Source organism: Morone saxatilis, unplaced genomic scaffold (genome assembly GCF_004916995.1).
Source record: "Morone saxatilis isolate NCDOM2014 unplaced genomic scaffold, NCSU_SB_2.0 Contig15, whole genome shotgun sequence".
Lineage (NCBI taxonomy): Eukaryota > Metazoa > Chordata > Actinopteri > Moronidae > Morone > Morone saxatilis.
The window spans coordinates 8,968,927-8,994,724 of NW_023339707.1; the positions used below are offsets into that span (position 1 = coordinate 8,968,927).

The window sequence follows — 25,798 nt, forward strand, 5'->3', positions numbered from 1 at the left end:
GCAGAGAGAACACAGTAAATCACAGGACAGAGAGAGACAGACAGAGAGAGAGAGAGAGAGAGAGAGAGAGAGAGAGAGAGGAAACAAGAGAAATCAAAGACTTGACGAATGCTCATCCAGCTGGCTTAAGGTTGTCCTCACTCACTCAGCTGTGAACGAGTGTCTCGGCAGAATGGATTTCATATTGGTCCAACAGCCGCTGAGCAGGAGAAGTAGCTCTGTTGACTATCATGCCGTTTGGATTATTTCAGAAACCGCTGCTGTTGTGATGAATGGGAATGACAGCTTGCAGAAAGGAAGATGGTAATATGACAATCTGCTCTGTTTGCTTCCATCCTGTTCTTTGTTCAGAGTGAACACAGGATTTTGTTGTTGTTTTCTTTAGGTTATTTACGATAACTATTGAATCAAAGTTTAATAATTACTCACTGAAAATGTGTAGTTATTAATTAACATTGCAGAATTGATTGATACACAGATGCTGTAACTTACAGGGTAAGAGTTGTTAGACACTTGGTGATGATTTATTCTGCTAATAATCCTGAGCTTGTACTTATATGACAGTATTATACCAACCTGTCTGAAGGTGTTGGATGTCCTGTGGAGTTTCAGCTTCCTGGCGTTCAACTCATAATCCATCATTTTCCTGTCATATACCTTTCTGTGAGATGACAGCGTAGGGCGAGGTGCTTTATGTTACTCCTACTTTAGAAGGTGACTCGAGAGTCTTGAATAACATCTTTAGTGATGAAGCAACAAGTTGATTCATGGATTAGTCTATCAACAGAAAATGAATTGACAACAATTTTGATAGATGGCCTGAAGATGACAAGATGATGAGATTCTATAAAATAAAAAAACATGTTATAATACACACCGTGCTTCTTTTAACATGAACTAAATGATTCATTTGTGTAGAATTTTCATCTAACATTTAAGACATGGCAGTTACTGCCCTCTCCTTTTTATAGTACATTTATTTATTATTTGACAAGTAGCCTTTTATTTTAAAAAAAATGCATGTACTGACTGTGTGCAACGTACAGCATAGCTCCCATAGCTTACACTGGCTGCTGCTCTCTGCCAGAGTGTTTTGACTCAAGGTGAAGGTCTCAGGTTACAGAGCATTAAGGCAGATTTCACAAACCAGCCACTGTATCTGCCTCCTTCCTGGATACCCATTTACTGGCATGTGAGTCATGCAGAAGCTGAACGGATCTGGTGTAAGGAAACAGCATCAGGGAGGTGGATTTTACAAATCAGTGCTGTCTGATGTATGGATTTAAATCTGGAAAGTTAATTCTTTTATTATTTTGGCCTGTTGAGAATCTCCGCCTACATGAAGACATTTCTGAATGTATGTATTTTCTACGTGTTGTTATGTCTGCTTCGCTTGCAGAGAGGGTGTGCCCGGTTGCACATAAAGTAGATTTTGTTTGCCACTCTGACTGGGAGGATGTTATGTAGAGAGCTGAATTTTAAAATGCCCGCCCAGCTCTCCTGTAGGTTTGATTTGGCAGGACACTGTGTGTGTGTGTGTGTTGCTGTGATTTTCCCGCCCTGTTTCCTGCATATTTGCCATGTCGTTGAAGCCAGAGTCATTAACTCGACTATTCCTGTTTTGGGAGTGACCTCAATGTTTGGGTATTTGTTCCTGTGTTGACCAGGTTATACAGAGCATCCTTTTTCTCTCAGCAGAAAGACGTCTTGTCCCGTTCTGGTGATTCAATGGAAATACACTACAGTTAGCTCAACAGATCTGTTTGCAAAACTACAAATCATCACCCTGCCTTTACCTGGAGCCCACTCGTTTATGCTGCTTTGGTGGGGAGGCACTAGGCGGCATCTGCTTTCAGAGTACGCAGCAATGTGTCCGATGATACAAAGATGTTTTTAGTGAAAGTAACTTTGGGTTGATGTGTTGACTGAGCAGATGTGTCTCTGAAGCAGCTGTGTTCAAAGTGCTGAACTCTGATAGGTGTGGACAACTGCAAAGAGTTTTAATTTTTACTCTCTGAGCATTTCCCTCCCTTCTTTCTAAAATTTCTAATAGTGTTTTTCAGCCAAAGTTTTTGCATGAAGTGTGATATTTTGATCCGTGTGTGTCTTCAATTTTAGGATTTTATTATACATTTGAAAGATTTGATGTCATATAGTTGGATGTTAGGTCTGATTAGCATGACTGAGCCGAGCCCCTCTGTGTTTTCACCTGTTTTTCCCGTATCTAAGTGATCGTTTCTGGCTGTTTGTTATGAAATCCGCCGGTGTGAGTTACATTAAGCACAGCTGTGGGCTAATTACAGATAAGATGAGTGTGTCAGTGAAAGCTAAGCCACACTTTGATATAATAGCACGCCTCGCACACACACGGCGCAGACACGTCAACTCACTTGTGATGAGTTTAAAGACATGCTCAAAGTCTCGGGCTCATTCATAATTCCCTGACGTGTTTTTAACGACTTAAACACAGGCCTCGCTGCCTCCTGACTGCTACTTTACAGCCACCTTCAAACCGTCCTGCTGATCAAGGCTGTCATGATTAGTGTTTGCCTTCCGCAAGCTCCGATTTGCTGATCCCCGTGAAGCTACTAAATATACCGTCTGGCAATCTCGGTGCCTCAGTGGTCATGTACAGTAGCTCTACTCAGCCTGTGTTTATGTCCGACCTCAGAGTAATTTGGTTTGTGCTCGTTTACGGGTATCATCGGGTTTGTTGAGGTAGAGAGCCACAAGATATTGCACTCAGAAAAAGAAAACCGATAAAGAGAAAGAAGAAACTTTTGTAACTCTTTTTGTACCTTTTAGCCTAAAAGCTGCACCTTTAGACTAAAAGGTACAACGGTGTGTTAGGTACATCCATTTGGTACCTTTTCCCTGAGCAATCTCTTTTCCTGCTGCAGATTTCCAAGCTGTAAATAGCATGGGATAGTAAATTATTTACATAAAAATGCTCAGAAGAGATAACAGATGTTTTTGGGCAACCATAAAAGATCTGATATGGTGTGTATTCATCTCAAATCTCTATTTGGGCTGTTGTATAAGGCAGCAACAATGTAGGGAGCCAAGAAACTAATAAAATCGTTAAAGCAAGGGCATGGTCCTTCTGATTTAATCATTTATGCTTGTTGTAATATCCAATTATAATATGTTATATAGTGAAGAAAAAAAAGATTAGATAATTAGATTAGATAATTTGAGGATAAATCTCTTAAATAGGTCTTAAGACACAAAAGACAAACACTAACTGAGACAGTAAAAGTGCTGCCTTCATAATGCTAGTTAATTTGTAGTTGCTTAAAATAATGCTTAAAGTTTTATTTTTTTATTTGTAGATTTAATTTACAATTGAACTTCAGAAAATGTGACAACACGTTGCTTCTTCACCATTAAAGAATCTCATCTATCTGTTTTAACAAAGAGACTCTTCAGCACCACTACATTTTGCACCACGTCTGGTGTGAGTCACTCCTGTGCTCTATTGATTGTCCTGCGGTTTGTCACCATCAGCGTTAATCCGTTTACAGCACAATTGAATTTTCCTCCAATTTACAAAATAGTTAAGATTGTCCGTCACTATGGGTGTTTCCTGGTCATGGTTTGTTGTCATTCAGAAAGTTGTCATTTTCAGTGAATGGCTCCACAGAGTAGCAGGCTGAAAACAGCCATTCATCAGAGCGCCGTGACGTAGATGTTAGCAAGGGAGTCCTTCCTGCTGAAAATAAGACGATGGAGATGTAAAAAGTCTGTCTAGGAGGATTTTGTTGTATTGTCTTACATGGAGTGTTAAAATCCCACACATTTCTAAACAAAAGGGATTTAAAACGATAGAATATGCTCCTCAACAAAAATAATGCACATTTTTAGTTTTAATATTGTTTTGTTGTTAATTTCAGTTAATTATCAAAATACTTTTACATAATGAACTTAAAATACACATTGTGTCATCAATCTCTTTTGCTAAAAACCTTTCCTCTCACCTTTTCTCATGTTAAATACTGTAAAAAAAAAAAATAACATAATATAACTGTTATAACTTAATATAACAGTTCAGGGTCAACCTCAGTCTAAACATGTGGAGAGAAGTGATCTCTGACTATCAATAGTATGTGACATTTGAGTTTATGAATGAAGAATGAGATTTCTGAGACTGAGAATGGTGAGGTGGGAAACTTGCTGAACAAGTCTTGTCCAGAAACTTCAAGTAAATCTCCAGAAGTTTGATGGATGCGTAGATGTTATTAGTTCGGAAAAATAAGTAGTTTCTCTTTGCATTCCCTCCCCCACAGGAAGGTAAGAGGTCGGACATAGAACAGTGCCCCTGCAGCCAGTAGAAATTTAGCTGATGCATCCTCCATCCTCCCAACCTTGACTCCTCACTGACTCAGCATCTAAAGATTATCCACCAGTATTTATGAATGTATCAGGAGGTTAAAAGTTATATTACGTATACTTCCTCTGATTTGTCTTCTAATTGGGCACAGCAAGAGGACACACAGGTGAGATCTGAAGATAACAGACGTGGCTTTATAAGTATCCTAGATGTCTTCTCCTTTCATGTCCAGTTGGAGGATTACATACACACAGTCATCTGTCAAACCAATTGGAAAAGAATATCATTTCAACCTAAAAACAAGTCAAAGTCAAAAGTCAAAGAAATCCAATTGGAAAGCAAGAACTCTTTTTTTATTATTTTAATCAATGTCTGTCCCTCAGCTTGTCTTTGTGTGGGCAGCAGGAAAACCATTTTAAGTAATTTGTGTAATCCAGTGGGGAATCTGTTTTTTTTATTTTAAAGATTAAAAACTACAGATGTAAACACAGGAAATGGATTCTTTTCATGCTTATTTAGAGGCAGTATCAGTGTCTGTAGAGGCTTTGAAGTTCGGCCAAATCACATCAGTTGTGCTTATTGTGCTTCACATATTTCTCAGGCATCTTGTATACATAGTATTACACAATGTGAATATTTGTGAGGATACATCACTGGACTCATAAACGGAGGGGAGGTACAGTAAGTAATTTTAAAAAGTAGTAATATTGTTGTTGTTTTTATTGTATTTATTATTATTGTTATTATTATTATTATTAATATTATTATTATTAAGTTAAATTATTAACTACTGACTGCAGACATGGAAATTGTCATATTTGGAACCAAATACTGCTGAATTTGAAATTAAGTTCCTTTCTCATAAATACAATGTCAATGTTTTTATTCTTTCCAGGACATAATTTGTCCACATCTTTTACCAAGAATGAAATTAGTTAATGATTTTGGAAACAATTTGTCATCTAATGGCACAGTTGGGGTCGTCCTGGTTAAGGGATTTGTACCATGCAACAACCTTGGTAAAAGGTCAAGCCATGGACCTGGTGCATGTCATCACCACTGCCTCTTCCCACATTTCCTATAATTTTCTACCAGATACAATCAAATAAAAAAGGCTAATTGGCCAGAAAACATAACTGAACATACTCTACTAGAGAATAAATGTCTCAGAGGAATGTATTAAGTCACCGTGCATGCTTTCCTTTTTTCATTGTTAAATATTTTGTTCTTGTCCAGGCAGGCTTGTTTGACATCAGGAATGTACAAAGACTATTTCTGTTTCATAATGATACTGGACAGAGATATTCAGACTGTCCTCAGCTCCCGCACTGGGACATCTTATCCACAGTCATGTGAGCATCGCCATTTCTTTCAGTGGCTGAGTGAGAGAGCGATCTGGGTGTTTATATAGAGCCATGTGAATCTGCAGCAACAGTATGCTGGCCCGGGAAGACAGACAGGTCCATACAGCCCACTCATACACCACATACTGAAGACAGACACAAATAAACACATAAATAAAAGAACACACTTAACACGGCATTTATACTGGAAACAGCAAGTCAGCTTTACATGTATTCTCGTACGCAGACATACAGTAACTGGTGATGATGTGTCTTGCATCTCACACCTGACTCATATTACCAGCAGTTTTAATACACTGCAAGTTAAATTTCACTCCAAAGGCTTTCTAGACTTTGCATGTATATCATTTGTCATCATTGCCAGGGGACCCAACCAACGTCCCTATTTAATTTTCTCCTTAAGATCAAATTCATTAGAATTTCTGCAATTTCCGAGCTGCCAAGAAAAAAAAACATTGATGAAGCAGGTGATCATTGTCTCCAGGATGGGAAAGCATTTAATTAAGATTTTATGAGCTATGAGCTGAATTTGCTTACAGTACATATTTTGTTCCTTAGCCATCTGCATCCTCCTCTTGATAACTTCCACCACTGTTTATATTACTCTCCTCCCCCTTCTCCTTCATGTTATCACGATGACCATCACTGTATTTTATCCCAGCGGGGTGGGGCAGGACTGACCAGAAAGCTCTGAGTCACAGTGTTGTTTCTGGAGCTTTGGGGGCTGAGAGTCTAGCATTTTTAGATCATAATGTCAGGGGATTAGACAGAGAGGTTGGATGACCATTGTTGCTTGAGAGAAAAACATGAGAACTGCCAGAAGCAGAAGAAACAACGAATATATACACAGAGTTTAGTGAGCGAGTCCAATTGTAAAGACCAAGAGTGCTACATTTTTTCTCTTCAATGGTGCGAGGAAAGGAGATGCACAACAGATAACAGAGTTGGAGAGGCAGTGAGCCAGTGTTAGTCTGAGGGGACATAATTCATCACACCCTAACACACCCTCCTCTGTCTCCATCTCCCTACATCCATTTCTGTCTTTCTTCATCACCACAGCTGGGAATGATTTTAACGAACAGATATGAGACTGATCTCTCTCGATCTTCTCATTAAATGTAGTTCTGAAAATGTTGAAATTCCTTTAACCTAAATGATTAATTTTACTAAAGACATGAAGATTTTAAACTAAGAAACATTTCCACGTGTATTTTATGTTTCTTTCTCCCACACCGACTCTGAAAAACTGAACACATGCCTGAGGGGGAAAAAAGGGCAGCAATGTTCATGCAATGCCCCGACATTCACACATCACCCTTCCTGATGCCATATATTTCCCCACAGAGCCTCAGCCATGCATGTATATACAATAACCCTTGAGGTCTGCTGCTGTGGCCTTTGCTGGGCTAAATAAAGCAGGGCCTAAAAGTGGGTAGCGGGCCATGAGTTCAGGTCAAAGGGAATGTGAAACCATAAACCAAGAGGCTAGCTAGCCTTGAGACCAGCCATCACACACTGTGTTTACTTGGATGTTTGCTGTCAGGCTCGCTGACTATATGTTTAATGATGAGCACAGAGTGTTTGTGTTTGTGTAGCTATTCTCTCAGCGGGTCATGAGGTTGAGGACAAGGCCTGTGTAATTTACTGTGAGACGCCAGTGAGATGAAAGTGACTGACTCCAGGTTTTCTGTTGTGTAGCAGCACTGCACATTACAGGGGATTTAAAGCTCCAGTGTGTAATATTTAGAAGGATCTATTGACTGAAATATAATATAATATTCACAGGTATGTTTTCATTAGTGTACAATCACCTGAAAATAATAATATAATATTATGTTTTCGTTACCTTACAATGAGCCGTTTCTCCTATGTGCTTGGCACAGGAGGGTGAGAAGAGGGGGTTGAAATCTCCAATTTTACCGGTAGATGACAATAAAACCTACACAGTGGTCCTTTTTAAGTAAATGTTTTTTGACTACATTTATAGTTCACATAAATTATAAAGTCACAATTTCAATAGAGGAGACACGATTAAATTAATAAATACATTGCCAGAAATTTGTCAACAATTTTAATAATATATTATCTGTAATTTTAACAAACAAAAATGCCAAATATTTGTTGGTTCCAGCTTCTCAAATGTGAAAATTTTCTTTGTTTCACTGTATCATATCATTGTAAATGAATGAATGAAAATAAATCTGTTGGACTGCTGATTAGACAAAACAAGCAATCTAAAGACTTCTCCTTGGGCTTCTGGAAGTTGCAATTTTCACTATTTTCTTTGGAGAAATAATAGTATATTAATGGGTTAAGAATGTAGCTACAGATTATCTGTCAGTTGCAGCCGTATGGATTCAGCATAAATATTTTATTCAAAAGGCATAAAAGACATTTCATCCTTAAGAAACTAGTAACTACTTACTGTAGTTAATAATGCTTCATCGTTAGCTTTTAGAATTTAGGATAAAAATGTTGTATGACTGCAGTGGCTTGTTTATATCCTCTTCCACTGCTGATTGTTTAACATAAATAGGTGCAAGGACAGCAGAGGTTATGTTTACAACACTGATCTTAAATTTGAGAACATATTAAGTGATATAACGATTTGGAGTAAATGACAAGTTGTCAGAGTAGTGCGTGTCTGCGTAGCACCCACAGATCACGGCTTGTCTACCTTCTAATTTGTGTATTGGGAAATGATAATAAACCAGTAAGATCTCAAACTAATTTTTCTTCCTCTGCTTTCTCTCTCTGTTGTGCTTTCAGAATCTTGATTCTCTTGAGGGCTCGATCCAGAACCTGCTGTCGGTGCTGTACCCGCCCTTTGAGGCCACCGCCCCTACTCTTCTCAGCCAGCTCTTCCAAATCATCGACAGTCGTTATCAGGGGGATGCCCTGCGGTGCCTGCTGGACTTTCTAGTCCCAGCCAAGCACATTTTAGACACTGTGCAGCAGGCTGCATGTGTAAGTCGCTGTCTTATAAATCTAAAGAGACATACATTCACTACATTTAATTATATGAAGTAAAGCTGCCCTAAGATATCATATATATATATATATCATAATGAAAATATTGATATACTTCTAATTTCTGAAACCCTGTACTGTCATTGTCCTTTGTCCCCTTTTAGGCTCAATACTCTGATGTACTTTTCCTGTGTGAGGGCTGGCCTCTATGTTTGCGTGACCAAGTTGTCATCCACCTTGCTCCCATCAACCCCCTGCTACTTCAGCCAGGTGACTTTTACCTCCAAGTGGCGCCATTCTGTGACCAGTCAGCTCGCATCGTGGTGTGCAGCCTCCTGGAAGAGGAGGGACTTAGAGTAGAGGTAGTCGAGGAGACCCCAATACCTGAAACTTCCTATCCTTGTATATTCAGCCGTGACTGGTTACAGGAGATTAACCAGGGCCGCCATGGAACGCCTCTCAGCCAATGCCTGCTCGCCACTGAGCAAGGCGTGGTGAGGTTACCATGGGAACGGGTGGCCGTGCCTGAATTTGTGGACGTGCCAACGTGTGCTGGGAGTAGTATGGCCTCTGCTCCTTCTTCATATCCTCCTTTACCACCTCCACTTCCTCATCCTCCACCTCTTCCTCATGTTTCTGAGAACTCTTCATCAAATTGTTCATTTCCACTTTCTCCTTTGAAGGAATCTGCACCAAAACAGTACCCTGTAACAATTAAAAATTCAATTTTAACATCTTCTTCACATCCCTCTGCCTTCTCTGTGGAGACCAGAATATGTCCAGCAAAGCACGGCATTGCTGTGTCACTCTGCCTGGTTGATACTAGAGCTGCTTCCTCATCTAGGCTGGTCAAAGTGAAAGAGACTGAAACAGAGACTAAGCCTATTGGCTGGGTGTCCCCTAATATGTGGGACAGCTGCTTTACTGGGACAGATACAACCACAAAAACAAGCACTGTTTCAGGAAAATGCACCCCTGCAAGTGGTGATACCAATACGTGCAAAGGTGAAGATAAGGGTATAATAGTTTCTGAAAACATAAGGCAAGATAAACATAAAGGTACAAATATTAAAGATATTAGCAGGAGTGTGCCAGCTGGCCACGTTGTTGCAGAAGGGGAATATATTGATATTCTGCAGGCAACTATGCTTTTTGGTAGAGCTCAGTCAGTTTCTGAAGAACAGCAGAAATTAGAAATGCAAATGCAACCACACACAAAAACTGAACCACAAATGCAAAGACATCCACACAGACAAGCACAAATGCAGCCACATGCACAAATGGAGTCGTACAGGCAAACACAAAGACAGCATAACACACAGATACCACCTCAAGCGCAGTCACAAGCACATGTGCAGTTACCTACAAAGCCACAAAGTCATTCTAGATCAGAGGCTGTATCATTAAGACCCAACATGTCTGCAGAAACAGGACCTCCATCCACTCTCCACCATTCCCAGTCCCATCACCCTCACCCTGACTCGCTTGAACCTTCTCAGTGTATCCGCACTGTCCGGTTCTCAGAGAAACCCTGTACCCCGTGCATGAGGAGAAGACAAGGTGGAAAGGTTTCCAAAGCTCAGGAGCTGAGGTGTCGATACAGGGACTCCTACCAGGCTGCTATAAAAAACCCTGTCACCTTTGGACAGGAGAAAGATAGGGGGGATATGTTAGCTGTGGTGGAGGAGGATGGTGACTTCTCACAGTGTGATGACAAACTACTAGAGACTGAAACAGGGGATCCATGGTGTAATGTTCAAGGAATGTGGTTTGATCCTGGGATGCATCACCAGTCTCCTTCCTCTGTCAGTGGAGCCATCTGTAAGGAGTCAGGAGAAACTAACAGTGTTTCGTATTGGAAACCAGGAGATACAAACATTGCCCCCTGTATGGATTACAGGGGAACCAATGTTTTACAATTTGGTGGCCTACCAGAGCAGACAACTGAAAGGACCACTCTGCCATTTAGGGAACCAAGGGATGCACACTCTACCACAACTTATGGCAATTTACACAATGTGAATGGGACAAATTTAGAAGCAAGAACAAGGATAAACGCTAGTAAAGCTTTGTCAAGCTTAAATGACCCTAAACAGTCAGATGTGAACTCTGCAAAACACCACAGATTACCGTTTAGTTCAAGTGAAATTTCCGCAATGAACCTCACCCTCAAACCTCGGGAAAGAATGCAAAGCAGAACCAGTTCCATGGGAGTGAGTCCAAACTTTTCTAAGTCTCTATCAGCGACACAGAACAGACGGGAATCCCTGTCAGATGGAAGATGTTCATCCCTCTCCACAGCTGTGGTGGATACCTCAGAGAAGTGTGAGCTGGTCATTGTTGAGGGTCAAAATGTGAGGAGAAAAGAAAGTAAAGACTCCTGTGCAGAGATTCCCCAGCTGCATGTGGTCAAATGTAAAAACAGCACAGCCTTTCGACTGGTTTCACCGAAGATCAACAGGAGGAAGATGGTTGTTCCAGGTACAGAGTGATACATGTTGTACTGTAATTTAATCTTTAGCTTGGAGGTTTTTAGGTTAATTTCATTACTGTTTACTATCAGATGATAATCAGTCTTCATCTGCTTCCCCACAACAAAATGTATACACTTTCTGCAGATGGTGTTCAGCCTGGCAATACGTCCATTACCAGTAGAAATGGCCATCAGACGGAGAACCCATCACAGACAGATCCACCTCCAGCAGTAGAGATGCACAAGATCTCCCAGCATGCCTCTGCTCGTCCCAGACCTGACCACCTTCCCCTGGGATCTCCAGACCCGAGAGCCCACCCCCTCTATTTAGGAGTAGCCTCTCTCACAGGTAAAATATCTGTGTTAAATTAGTTATTAATACCAGAAACACATTTTATTAAAAATACTCAAAATACAAAAGAAGAGCAAGAAGAAAGTTTATTATAAATGTAATTGATGTCTAATAATAGTAGTATTAACAGTATCAGTCTGTGGGAGTAATACAGGTTGTAAAGGCTGGTCGTGGTTATTAATCTGTTTATTTTTTTCTAATATCTTGAACATTTGTTTTTCTTACCTACAGTAGCTCTGGCTCTCTCTGTCTCTCTTAACTTTGCTGTTTTGCACAGTTTTTTGGTCTGTATGATTTCCTTTTTCCTCTGCTCGTGTTAGTTAGCGTTGCATTTGTCCATTCGCTTTAGATCTTATGAGCCTCTTTCTTTTCTTTGAAAATTCAAGTGAAAACCATGAAAACTATCTTGTTCTAAAAAAACAGAATAACCATGTAACGGTTTAATGTAATGGTTTGACTGATCTTTGCTTCAGGTGGCAGAGACCGAACAGGCAGGGCAATAGTTGAACTCTATGGAGACCACCAGGGATGGAGTTCAGCTGTAACAAGCCAGGAGCTCTTCAAGATGTTGCTCTACTTCCACTCTATCACCAGGTAACATCCATATGCCAGTCCATCATGAATGAGTCAATGCTTGAAACAAACTGTAAATTTAAAGTCATACTGGAAGGACGTTTTAGCACCTTGGTGGTCATGGCATTTTTATTGTGGTTACTGGACTAATTTCCTTTTCTATGTTTATCTAGGAGAGAAATCAGAGAAGCTGGGATGACTCTCCTTTTTGATTCAAGGAAGACAAATCCTCAACCGCAGCTCTATAAAGCCTTGATGACATTTCAGGTAAGAAGCACAGAAACGTCCTTATTAGAGCGGAGTACAGCAGATCAGAGTTTGGGTGTTTTTTCACGACTGAACTGCTGTGGAGCACTGATGTTTTTATGTTTTTCTCAGTGAAATGTCAAAGCTGAATAATGTATCAGATCCTGAGGATAAACAGCTAATCCAGATGTCCAGTTTATTGAATAATAATAATAATTATGTGTGATTGTGTAAATCGCTTATTTGTAATCACAGGTACAATATTTTATAATATACAGGATGGTTTTTACTAAATTGATTATTGACTTCATAATTAAGTCTGAAGTTTTCTACTGTTTTCTACAGTCCCACTTACTTTATAAAATTCGGAAAGAAGTTAATTTCCATTGATGTCTATTTGTTTTTGACTGTATTATAATTTATTTGTAATAATCAATTTTATGATCAGTTTATAGACTGTTTAACTGTTACAGGAGCAGATTCCCCAGGCAGTAAACAGTTTCGTGCTGCTGGTGGACAAGGAGAGCAGCCTTCGGCCGGAGAGGTGTCCTGGCACCCAGGTCAGCTTTTCACCCTTCATTATAACACACTTCATATTGATAAATAACTTAATTTGGTTTCCTATGAAACGTAATTAATCTGAGCAGGCTACACGCTTCATTGACCTCTTTGATCCAAGCATGTTTTTGCTAGCAGCGTGGCTCTACAGACGGCAGTTGTCTGTTGGTTTGTTGGCTCATCACTTTGGTCCAGAGATAAAGATATCTTGGATTACCATGATAATTAGACGTTCACTGTCCCCAGAGGATGAAATCTAATAATGTTTTTTGTTATCATAACATTTTTCATATAGTGCCATCAGCAGGCCAAAGTTTTCACTTACAGTGAAATATCTCAACATCACCCGACTATCATCTTTAGGAGCCATAACAATTTACTATGTTTGCATTAAATAGGCTAGAATATTAACCAGTTGTCAAACAAATTAGATAAAATACTTGATGCAAATTGTTACAGACTTTTTTTTAAAGACTATCGTATATTTTCCCCATTAGATGAAAAACCTTTAACTTTAAATGTTGCTTTAGCACCATAATCAGGAGAACTGGACCCATATTGAGTATACTGTACATTGAATATACAATTTGTAATTAATTGAAGAAAGAAGAAAAAATACTGTATGAGCAAAAACAAAATGGGTTACTGATGACCTGTTGGGCCCGGTCACATAGAGCAAATACCAGCAGTGGGTTAGTGGACCCTCTGATTTTGTGCCTAAAATATTAGTTTGGCTCTAAAACCAGAATATTAATTAAAAAGTGAGGTTTCAAAGGTAGAGATCTTGAAAACTTGTCAAATAATCATGGTTATTGATGAACAACCCAGTCAGACACTACGTTGTGACTTTGTGCTGTGGAGCACTTTCAGGGTTCCAGTTTATTTCAGCACACAAAGAAGCTAATACATTTAAGGAAATTAACACATTTTAGAATTCAAACAAGTTGATAAACAACATTGCAGAAAAATGTATAACTTGTATAACTATACACTTGTTGCCGCAAAGCAGACTGAAGTGGTGACGTCAATGAAAGCCTTGTTAAAGCTGGTGGAGGTGAGTCAGCTGAGCTCCAGCCTGGATGGCACACTGACTCACAGCCACTGTGACTGGATGGAGCTGCACCAGGTGAGACAGTCACATCAGTAGATTACCTCTCCTCTCTCTAATAAGGTATTGCAGTAGTTGTTTCTTCAGTGCTCATGATTTACTCTTGTCCACATCTCTATTTTCTAGAAACTCTTCCCTTTTGTGTCTGACCTTCATGAGGCGTCCAGCCACCTACTGAGAGCAATCAGTAGGTTGGAGGAGCCCCAGAGGACGGACACTGTACAGGTAACTTAATCCTTTTCATTCTCTTTGGGCCTGAAAGTTTACCCTGAATGATGTAACTCTAAAGTCTTCACTGATAATACAGTACAGTGTGTGTTATGAGGATAATAGCTTCTTGTATATGAAAGTATTGATCACTCTTTTTAGATGATCTTCACACAAAGCAGCAAAGTCATATCAACGTTATTGTATCATTTGCTGATCATAATATTGCTTTGTGTCTAACAGACTGTGCAGCAATGCATGATGGACCAGAGGACTCTGATGAGGGATGTACTGGAGGACAGCCGATTGGTCAGTCTGCAGAGGGAGGGCGGGGCCATCTTGGCGAGGCTGCGGAAGGAGAGTGACCTCAAATATCCCCACTGTGAGGACCTCAGGTAAAATCTCCTGCTTTCACTTGCTACATTTGTCTGTACGCAACAACCCAGATATTGTCAATTTGTTTACAAGATTTGATACCCTGTCATTGAATATTCTTGCTGCTAGAAAATACACCACGTGACTAAACATGTTCCTGCCAACCACCACACCACAGGACAGAAACAAATGTTCCAGTTGTAGTCTATTGTGCTTGTGAGGAGGACACACCATCATATTTGTACTATTTTGAGATCAAAATGTAGCTGTAACACTCAACATCTGACTTTGTGCCAAAGCTGATAAGCAAAAGTTTCTGTGCCACAGTAAACTGTCTTAAGCCAGTTTTTCCCAGTTAGTGTATGAGCCTGTGTTATTCAAACTGAGTAATGCTTATGCTGTCTTATCCTCCATTCAAATCTTCTTCCAGAACACCAGTTATTCATTTTATTGTTTTTTTATTTTATTGTCTTTAGCCTATGATCTGTGTTTTTTTCCTTCATGCAGTGATGCTGTGGACTCTGTGACCAGCCTGTACAACCATGTGGAGGAGCAGGCTCACGTGCTCGTGCAAAGGTCCAACATGTCACTGGAACACCTGGAGTATCTGCTGCAACTCAGAGAGATGGAGGGACACTTCATGCAGGTACATTATAATAGCTTACCATGAAATCTGCTGACAGATGTGCCAATAAAAGCAACTTACAAATTATATTATGTTTGGTAATTGCAGTAATGGCAGTTATGGACCATAATGGACATTACAGTCCCTGAGTTCATGAAGGCCCAGCAATCTAATGAAAATAACTTACCATGTGGATATGGTGAGGAGTAGATCAAACCTCATTCCAAAATTCCTCCTTAAAAAAGTGTGTATTGATTTTCTATCATTTTTGCATTAGTAAAAAACTCTTAGTAAAAGCACTATGTCTTTATTATTTAGAAATGTGACCAATAATTTGTGAACAATTAATTTATATTTAAATCTAATTGTGTCAAATCACACTATCTTAATATGGGAGAATTGTATCGTAGTACGTTGGTAGTTTCACAAGTATCTTTAATGTATTGGATCGTTGACAGTGCATCGAGATACATATTGCATCGGCCTCAGTGATGGAGATGCAGTATTCACATATACGCCCTTTATAAAACATCAATATCATCCTTCATTTTTCCAGATGCACCAGTGGTTTAATGTAGAAGGAGAGCGCCACCTGCTGCAGGCTGAATCAGTCGAGGACTCTGGAGACAGAATGGAGCAGTTTCTCAACAGCTTCACTGGTTTCCTTATTGAAGCTAATGTGAGTCTACGGTTTTCTTGCTGCTGTCTTTCTGTCTGTGTTTGTGTTTCTCTGTCTGTCCACCTGTCTGAATCTCTCTCTCTCCCTCCTTCTTCAGGACCGAAGGCACCATGCCATGACGTTAGTGTCAGAGGCAGAACGATTGCAGCAGAGTGGACTCTCCTACCCAGAGACTGAGGCATTCAGGACTCTAGTCTGCACCTTCAAGTCAGGCCTAGAGAACTTCCTGTGCAGGGCAGAGGCGTGTGGCAGAGAGCTGCAGATCATGGTCAACGTGTGTGATTTCTGTGAGCAGGTTGGTGTAAGATCAATATTATTTAAATAATAATTTAATTAATAAATAATATTTAATTAAATTATTACATTTAGTATTCAATATCAGTATGCAGCTCTTTTTCATTTATTCGGCCCACGAAAACTTATCCAGTTTTTCTTTAAATTATACATCATGCAATCAAAAATCAGCAGAAAAACAGTTACACCTGCACTACTTACATAATATAATATATATTTATTGTAAGTTTTCATCTTTCTACCTTAGTAACATTTGAGTCAAGTTACAGCCCTTCTGCCTGAGAGTAGTGGAAGAGTAGCATGATATTAAAAAATAAGTTAAGAATATGCACATTTGTGTAATAATGTGTAATAAAAGAAAATCTCCCTAATCTCCAGGCTACTGCACTTGCCAGCGAATGCATTGAGTACCTGAACCAGAGTCAATCCAGAATCCACACAATGCAACACCCTGACCAGACTACAACATCTGCCAGTCAAACAAACACTCAGCTAATACAACACCAGAACCAAGAGTCTGACAACCACACAACACAGGGCTCAGGTCCAACCACCACCGGTGTTTTACTGTCAGACGGCTCCATCCTCCATACTTTCCAAGACAGGTTCCTCCAGTTCAGCACAGAGAGATTTCAGGAGGTGAAGGCCCAGGCCAGCGCCCTGCGAGGCTCCAGGGGGATGCGGGTCTGGAACATAGCCTGGCTGAGATGCCAAGAGGCCAGGCAGCAGCTTCAGGAGAGGATGCAGGATGTAGAGGATGTGGTTTTCCACCAACAGCCAGATTCTAGCAGCTGGTGTGAACTTCATTATGTTGATGTGGTGAGCACTAATGTTCAGACACCGTCCTCTGGTGGCCGGAGTCTGGTAGTACAATCAACGCCGGGGCCTCGGCACCCGGAGTGGGAGGGCATCATTTCAGGAGAGGTTGATTTAGGGAAGAGGAGGCCAATCCTGGGAGCTAATTCAACAACTGCAGCCATCACAGTCAAACCTGAGGATCACAGTGATGCTGGAACCAGCCAGGAGTCAAAGGTCACTCCACAGTCACCTCACAGGTAATTTGTTAGTCCTTTTTATCTCACTTAACTAGGATGCAGTGGTTGGAGTTGGTTCACTGTGATTTCCAAACAGTCCTGAAACGTTGTTAGAAAGAAACACACTTTGATGATGATGCTGATATTTGTTATAGGAGCAAATTAATTGTTTCATGTTATTTTATTTGTTTCATGTTAGGTTTAGTTTGCAAAAGTGCTACAGGCTCTAATAATAAGGACTTAAAAAGAGAGAAATAACAATGAATTGTGTAGTTTTTCTTCTCTGCCATTGTCTATTTAATAAAGGTTGTAACCCACTTTGGCTTTCATTGTTATTTTGAGCTGGTAGCGATACCAAGTATAACAAAGATATGCTGATTTTTATGGCAGCACCATTCAATCAAATGGTCCTATTATATCTTGTGTGTCATTTTATACACATTTTGCCAATATTTATGGAATATAAACTAAAGGGGGTTGAGGAGGTTAAGGGCATTAACAGCAAAGGCTTGTTCTCTTTTCTAGGTCTTGAGAAGAAGAATACACTTTGGGTTCTGACTCAGTATTGGTGCCTTTGTATCATTTGACAGGTCAGCAAAGAGAACAGAAAGGGAGACGAAGAGGAGACAGGCGAGTAGAGCAAGGAGTGAGAGAGATGCTGCAGCTCTTTCTCAGTCCCACACAGTCGGCTGCCAGTGGTTTCCATGGGGACGAGGTCTTGGAGTGAGGTCGGTGAGCCAGGACTCGTGCACTACAGGAGTAGCGACAGCAGGGTCATCCACTCCTCCAGAGCAGCACATTCGACCCCCGTCATCCTGCTCCCACCACGGGCAGCCTTCTTGTCGAATCCTCCAGGAGGCTCAGAAGTTCCAGATATCCCGTCACGGGAGCTTCTGCTCAGAAGACTCCTGTATGAGCGACCGGGGGGCTGCAGGGGGCAACGGGACTTTATGCTGCAAACACTCCAGCCTGCCCATCGGCAGATATGAGGGGGGGTTTTGTTTGGCAAGTCCACAGGAGAGTGCCAGCAACGCCCTGTAAGTTTACTACATGTGGGTGAAATTTGCTTGTATTACTGATAAAAATAAAAATAAAAGATCTGAGTTATCATTTGATTTGCAAGATAATCTTTGATGTGATTAGAAGATTTTGTGACATGCCTTTAATTTTACTAATCTTGTGAGTCCTAATGAGTATTCTTGAACTCTTTTCTGTCTCTAAGCCTTCAGTGAAGTGCCACAGGTATTGGTTCTTCTGATTCTCTTTGCTTCTCTTCCACTTGACAACATGGATGGGTTACTGAACAGACCTACCAGACACACGCCCTCTCTATATAGTTACTGCTAATAATCTACGCATCTCATTGGAAAGTTAATTGGCTCAGTCATAAGTTTGGGTATCCCAATCACATTTTTGATTCCTTATTACAGTTTGAGTCATTTTAATAACGAGAATCTGCTGATCCTGATTACAATCCAATTATTGTATTTTCCTTTTTTTCTTTTTTGTGACATAATACTGCTGCCCAGCCTATACTTAGTAAAGCAATTTAAATATATTTGACAGCAGAGGAGCTGGGAGGATGTTCTCATAATCCATCCATACTTTTCTCTTTTCTATCACTGTGCATGTAGAAAGAGTAAAATCACGTGTCATCTGCTGAAATGTAAAGATGCTAATGGTGTACACCTGTACGTCACTGTTGGATGTGGTCAGAAGGGAAACAGGCTTAAGATTTTGACCCAGAGAGTGCAGTAAAACAGTCTGATAATATTAGTCCTTAGTTCATTTATCAGTCAATTCATCACAAGCATATTTCAAAAGACAAAGAGCCAATGCAGATCTAATTAATCAATAAATAACACTGCAACAGGAAATGATAAACACCCCCAAACAACTTTTCTAAAATAATTTGGTTTGGTAAAACCCACTAATTGGGTATTTTCAAATTCACTAATTAGGATGAGGACATGAAATGCAATTACTACCACTAGTATATCATTAAGTATATTACTGAGATGAATGGATGTACTGTAAAGTAGATATCTGTCCTGTTTGTGTTACCAGGAGGCTGCAGCGTGTCCTGGAGGAGCTGGTGTTCACAGAGAGAGAGTATGTCCGCTCGCTGGGCTACATCCTGACACACTACCTCCCCCTGCTGGACAGACCAGATATCCCCCAGGACCTGAGGGGCAAGCGAGGCATCATCTTCGGCAACCTGGAGAAGCTTTACGACTTCCACAGCCACTACTTCCTGCCAGAGCTGGAGGCCTGCCAGAGGGAGCCCGCCATGGTGGCCCGCTGCTTCCTCAGACACGTTAGTAGTAACTGTAATGAATATAATTGTGTATATATGTAGTACATCCTTTTTGTATGTTTGAAATTCTCAGTAATTTATTTATTTATCTGATTGTGTTTATTTCTATTGTATGATTGAAATAATTTTTAAAAAATTAGTAAACTAATGGACTAACTATCTAACTGTAATATACATAAATAGTTACACCCTACTTCTCCAAATGTGATGAGATCACAGTAGACTGACGAATAATATTTAAAAATTGTCATTGCAGTTGTACAGTATGTGGCTACTAAGAGTTAAAGTTGGCTTATTAATAATGTTTTCTAATATGGTTTAATTTTTTCTCTTTCCACAGAGTGAGAGTTTTGGCCTGTACGCTCTGTACAGCAAGAACAAGCCTCAGTCAGACGCGCTGATCCTACACCGTCGCCATGACATCTTCAAGGTCAGTTTACATCTCCTTTGTTAAGTGAAACATATGAGTGGAAGAGTTTTGCATTTTAATTGTTCTAAAGCAGATGTAGTCTTCCTTAGCGTCAAATTATTTCCTTTTAAAGCAACTCATACAACATCAGAAAAACACAATAATTTCATCAGTGAAGTTAAAAGAGTTTTCATCTTTGACAGCTGCAGTAGTCATCACACCCCTTACCCTGGGAATACTGTACGTTTTCCTTTTGTTTCCCTTAACAGAGGAAGCAGCAGGAGCTGGGGGACATGATGGACCTTTCATCCTACCTGCTGAGGCCCATCCAGAGGATCAGCAAGTATAGCCTCCTGCTGCAGGACATGCTGGCTCTGGCTGGTTCATACAGGCCAAAAGACATGATCCAGGATACACTGCTCGCATCCAGTGTGTGTGCACAAAGTGTGTGTGGCCCTGGTGCGTATGTACCTGATCTGACGAGCGGTGAGAAGGAGCGGGAGAGGGCTGAGATCCAAGCTGCTGCAGATCTGGTTCGGTTTCAGATGCGCCATGGCAACGATCTGCTCACCATGGACGCCATCCAGGAGTGTGATGTAAGATATTAAAAGGATAGATATATATATACTCGATAAACAGTAGTTAAATGAAGTTAATAGCCACTCTGATTTCTCTTCTCTATCAGGTGAATTTAAAAGAACAGGGCCAGCTGATTCGCCAGGACGAGTTCACCGTTTTCTTTAGGAAGAAGAAATGTGTTCGACGCATCTTTCTCTTTGAAGAGCTCATCCTCTTCAGCAAGACGAAGAGGACAGACATCGGCAACGATGTTTATGTCTACAAGCAGTCATTCAAGGTGTGCACACATCCTTCAAAAGGCTGTAGGAGCCGTATTACTCAACCGTATTTTTCTCCTTGATGATATTCAGTATATTCTGTTTCTGCGTCTCTTTGTGTCTCCCAGACGAGCGACATCGGGATGACCCACAACTCGAGTGTGAGCGGTTTGTGCTTTGAGATCTGGTTCCGCAGGAGAAAAAGTGAGGACACCTACACCCTGAAGGCCTCCAGCATGGAGGTGAAGAAAGCCTGGACCACCGACCTGGAGAAGATTCTGTGGGATCAGGCCGCTCACAGTAGAGGTAACAACAACAACAACAACAACATATCTTATTTATGTAGCACAGTTTACAAAGTGCTTTATTGGTGAATACACCATATGTTCCAGAGCTGCGTATGCAGGAGAGGGTGTTCATGGGTATGGGCCGCAAACCTTTCATGGACATTCAACCCAGTGACGCTGCGATCTGTGACCGAGCCGTCAGCTGTGTCCTGCCTGGGAGAAGTAAGGAGCATCACACACAAAATGCATTGTTACAACAGAGAAAGTGAAAACATTTTTATCTTTATTCTCTAAACAAACTATAGTACCACTTTTTTCATCATATACAATAAATCCACAGGCTTTGGTAGGTTTCAGGATTCACTGATACTAATAAATTACTTATTTGGGAACGTGAAACTGAACATTGAAAGCATCTGTTTGATTTTTCAGATTCACTTCCTGGTTCAACTTTTGACAAACTGTATTTATTTACAGCAATTACTCATTTTGCAGTAAAATGGACAATTTTAATAGACATTTCAGGTATATTCCCTCTTTAATGTTTAACTTAGAGGTCTAAATAGTACTTAAATTGTGTATTTGTTTTTTCTTGTAGAGATTGACATTAGAAATGTTTTTAGCCTGCAGTGGCGGTTGTTTGGTCCACCACTTTGACCAGATTCAAGTATCTCAAATATAATTGGATGGATGGACACAAAATTAGTCGCACACATTCATTGTCCTCATGGGATTAACCCTACTGAATTTGGTGATCCCTCAACTCTTCCTTTTGAGCCACCATGAGGTTCACATTAGTTTTTTTTTATTGACAACAAAACAAAACTGTTGACGGATTGATATAACATTAGGTACAAACAATCATAGCCGCCTCAGGATGAATTGTAATAACTCTGCTGATTCCCTCACTTTTCATCTAGTGCCATCATCAGGTTGACATTTTAATTTGTCCAATACTTTGTTTTATGGCCACATTCCTGCAAAACTAATGAAATTCCCATCAGCCTCTGCTGTGCTAATTAGCAAATGGTAGCATGAACATTAGCATGTTTACATTGGGAGCATGTTAGCATGCTGATGTTAGCATTTAGCACTGCTGGGCCAAAGTTCAACTTCACAGAGCAGCTAGCATGGTAGTAGAATCTTAATCTTGTGTCCATTTTTAGATGTTTCCTTTTTAAAAAGGGTTTTCATTATATTAACATATTTTACATGTTGTTACGATTAACAAAACAAAACTAGCTTACAAAGTAACTAAATGTAACCAAACTAAAAATACATTTTCCTGAAATAACCGTCATGCTTGTGCCATCATTGCTCTCTGACACAGCCCATTATGTTTTCATTGATGACATCTATCTATGTCTGTCGTCAGTCCCTGTGGCGTGTTGTTCACACAGGGGCTTAGAATATCCACGACCACACTCGATTGGCTCTGGCAGCACCGCCTCCACCACCCTCAGCCAATCTTCTTCCTCTTCTGGCCGCGGCTCGCTGCCCCCTGCTGGTTATTCCGGCAACCAGTCACAAGGGGTGGAGACCGGTCCAGCAGTCTGCTCCTCCCCTGAGGCTGTGACTGAAAACGACCTCAACCATCAGCATCTTCATCAGCATAATCTTCATCGTAACTGTGAACAGTGGAAAGCTCATCATCCTATGAGTGAGTTTGTGTTAAGGTCTTTGTTAAATAATTTTGTTGGAAGACAGAAGAGTCGGTTTGCTTCTGACTTCTTAGCTCAATAGCACCTCAGACTCTAAATAAACATCTGATTTCTTTAAGGGAAATCAGATCAAATATTATGGACAGGTTTTATTATCAAACTAAAGTAGTATGACATTTAAATATGAGATATTTTTAAAGTCACTGTGAACTTTAAATGTTCTTAGTTTGTCACCATCTGGTGGTAGCATCAAGAATGACACTGTGAATTACTTGATTACTGATATGTGCCACAACTGGACAATGTGCATTTTTCCTCTCAATGATCTATTCATTGTAAGATGCCATTATGGGATTTGAACTTGTATAAATGTTCTCAGTGTGTCAAGTAATGCACAAACCTCTGCCGCCATTGTTTTTCAAAGTATCAGTTGTGTTTCTGTTGTAGTGGACAGCACTGAATCATCCACAGAATGCATCAACCTCTTCAGCAGCTCAGACCGCAGCTGCCTGTCTGCCATTGGTGCAGAGGTAGTGGACGACTCCTCCTCATTTGTATCCCAGAGTTCAAAGTCTCGACCACCACTCTGTCGGACCCCGAGCCTAAGGAGAAACAGCTCTCCAGTGGTTACCATAAAGAAGCCAGGTGTCACCCCCAAACCTCCACATCTGGCTAATGTTCAGGTAGAGGACTCACAGGTTATTTCTCCAGTGATAGAAGTTGTGAAGGTTTGAAAATGGTCTGAATGTGTGTTAGTACCAAGATAAAAAATTCTGTCAGTATTCAGAATCGGTATTATTAACCAAGAACTTATTCTATGGGGTTGTTTTCATTTTATTGAATTAAAATATTTTATATATTGTATCGCAGAGTGATGACATTATAATCGGAAAATCCACAGAAGTTTAATCTTGGGATCCTGCAGAAGGTGAGAATGTTCTGAAATTAACAAACAGATCTTTGGATGAGTAAAATGTTTAGCAAAATTAAAGACATTTTTTAAAATCTGACTTTTATATTGTTGCAGATCTTCACTCCTCTGAAGCTGTTCTGGTCACCCTGCAGACAAACAGTTAATTGAGTGGCTAAACAGTCACAAGGAAGTCAGCTCTGTCTGGTCACAAGGTTTTGTTTTAAATGATTTATTGAACAAACTGAAGTTTGGCATGTTGGTATCAAATGTCAATCATTCAATTGTGGTTGTCTTATATCACATGCAGACTGATATAACCCATATAAGAAGAGGAAGAGACTGCTACGTGTGTGATACATGGGTCATATTTCAATGACATGCAATATTAACCCACAAACACAAATATGTGTCTTGGTCCTTTGCTCCAGCAGAATCATCTTCATCCCCAACCATGTTTTTATTTTCATATAGAACTAAGCATCAGCTTCTACAGATACAATGTATTAAAATGTTATGAAGAAAACATATTTTTTATTTTTTTCCACTATACATAAAGTCACCAACAATTCAAGATTCAACAGTTCATCCTCATAAAACAAATCATAATTGTTGCGAGATAAACAAACCATGTGTTTTTACATGGTTAACTGTCTCTTAACTGAAGTAAAACATGCTTTTTGCTTACACATTTAATAACGAGCAGGTATTCGTGCCATCTACAAAAACACAATGAGATGTCAAGGGAAACATTTCTGATATATTTTGTAGGATCTTCTGTGCTGTACAGTCTGTACAATTATTGATATGCAGGGATCAACGAAGAGAAGGTTGTATTTATTATTGTCACTAAAATAAACAGATTATGTGGGACAAACACACAAGGATGAGCATCTGTATTTGAGAGTAAATCACTTCAGTCCAGTGGCACAAGTAAAGTGTATCGCTCTTTGCAAGGTGGCAAAGCTTTGCTTGGGAAGAAATTGTGTATAATTTATCTTTTGACAGCTGAACTACATTGTTTTGGTTACATGATCACAAGGGAAACTTAATGCAGTCCAAGATGCAGTTCAGAGCTCCAGAGCTATCCACTGGCCATAAGCCCAGAACTAGCTGAAGACACAAAGTTAAAGCTGACCATAAATGGAGAAACATGTGGTTATTTGTCCATATACGTAAAAGTAAAATCTTTCGACGGTGTAATGATTAATATATAGTAATTAACATATAAAGATATATCTGTCTGGCTCTGACTCTTACAGTAGTCCTGTATTTATTAATTTATCAGAAGGGACAGGCCACTTACATGGTTTCACATCTAGATTTGAATTACTATGTAACTCATGGATTTAATACAGAAGATCTGAAATCGCTGGGTTAACTATATTAACCACACAAACTGCACACTAACAGACACAGTATATTCAAGTTTTCGGGCAAAAACCACTTACTGATATTTAGGGTCCACTAATGGTTCCATACTGATACTGATCAATGTTCCAGCTTTACTCTCATGAAAATGACCATTACAGAAAAGTATTTTTCAGATTATTTAAATGTATTTTTGTTTTTTTTTAACAAGTTAATGTTGAAACACTGTCATTATTTTGTAAGCTCTGTGATTTTATTGTCTGTGCGAAATGTACAGTGTGCAAATCATGACAGGATCTTGAAAAACTGAGGTCATAATGGTTGACCTCTGATTGTTTTATTTTAAAGCCACTGACCTTTTATGACATGGTAGATCCGTTTCTGCTTTCTTTCACTTTTTTTTATTGCTTACTTGATTTCCTCTGAATTTCTTCTTTCGTAAATGTGTGCTTTTTCTTCCTTATTCCACAGACACAAATATTCCACAGGCAGGAACTTATTGCAAAAGCTTTTATTGCCCTGTGTGCAGATAACAAACACTGCTGTATAAATCTGTTTCAGTTCTGCACAGTCAAGTTGCAGCTTCATGACCTATTTACAACTTCCTCAAGTTCAAAAGTCAAAGTGAAAGTCTCGACATGCTGACCTTACAACAATTGTGTGACTTATATTTCTTGCTTAAAAGTTGCTTAAAAATGTTCACTGTATGTGTTATTTTCTGTTTTGCCTTATGAAGTGTAATTTAAAAATGTTCGATTCTTTCTGAATTATAACATTTTGTTGAATCATTCGTTAATATACAGAATGTTAAATAATAAA

The 25,798-nt window shown here is 39.8% G+C and overlaps 1 protein-coding gene across 2 annotated transcripts; it reads left to right on the plus strand.

Annotated features, from left to right (window-relative positions):
• Nucleotides 1–13: 13 nt before the first annotated feature.
• Nucleotides 14–25,798, plus strand: LOC118324753. Of its 2 annotated transcripts, XM_035657212.1 has the most exons (25): nucleotides 14–303; nucleotides 8,464–8,661; nucleotides 8,829–11,145; nucleotides 11,283–11,486; nucleotides 11,963–12,083; nucleotides 12,236–12,329; nucleotides 12,782–12,868; nucleotides 13,876–13,992; nucleotides 14,101–14,199; nucleotides 14,425–14,576; nucleotides 15,064–15,202; nucleotides 15,738–15,860; nucleotides 15,958–16,155; nucleotides 16,533–17,209; nucleotides 17,779–18,225; nucleotides 19,256–19,505; nucleotides 19,846–19,935; nucleotides 20,184–20,510; nucleotides 20,600–20,770; nucleotides 20,879–21,056; nucleotides 21,143–21,259; nucleotides 22,413–22,697; nucleotides 23,146–23,381; nucleotides 23,569–23,626; nucleotides 23,726–25,797. In XM_035657212.1, exons 1-24 carry the CDS (start codon nucleotides 301–303, stop codon nucleotides 23,605–23,607), a joined length of 6,669 nt encoding a protein of 2,222 aa, XP_035513105.1. In that variant the 5' UTR covers nucleotides 14–300; the 3' UTR covers nucleotides 23,608–23,626; nucleotides 23,726–25,797. The 2 variants fall into 2 exon arrangements, 1 of the variants encoding a protein (XP_035513105.1); XR_004796570.1 differs by having other exon boundaries at nucleotides 23,146–23,626; nucleotides 23,726–25,798.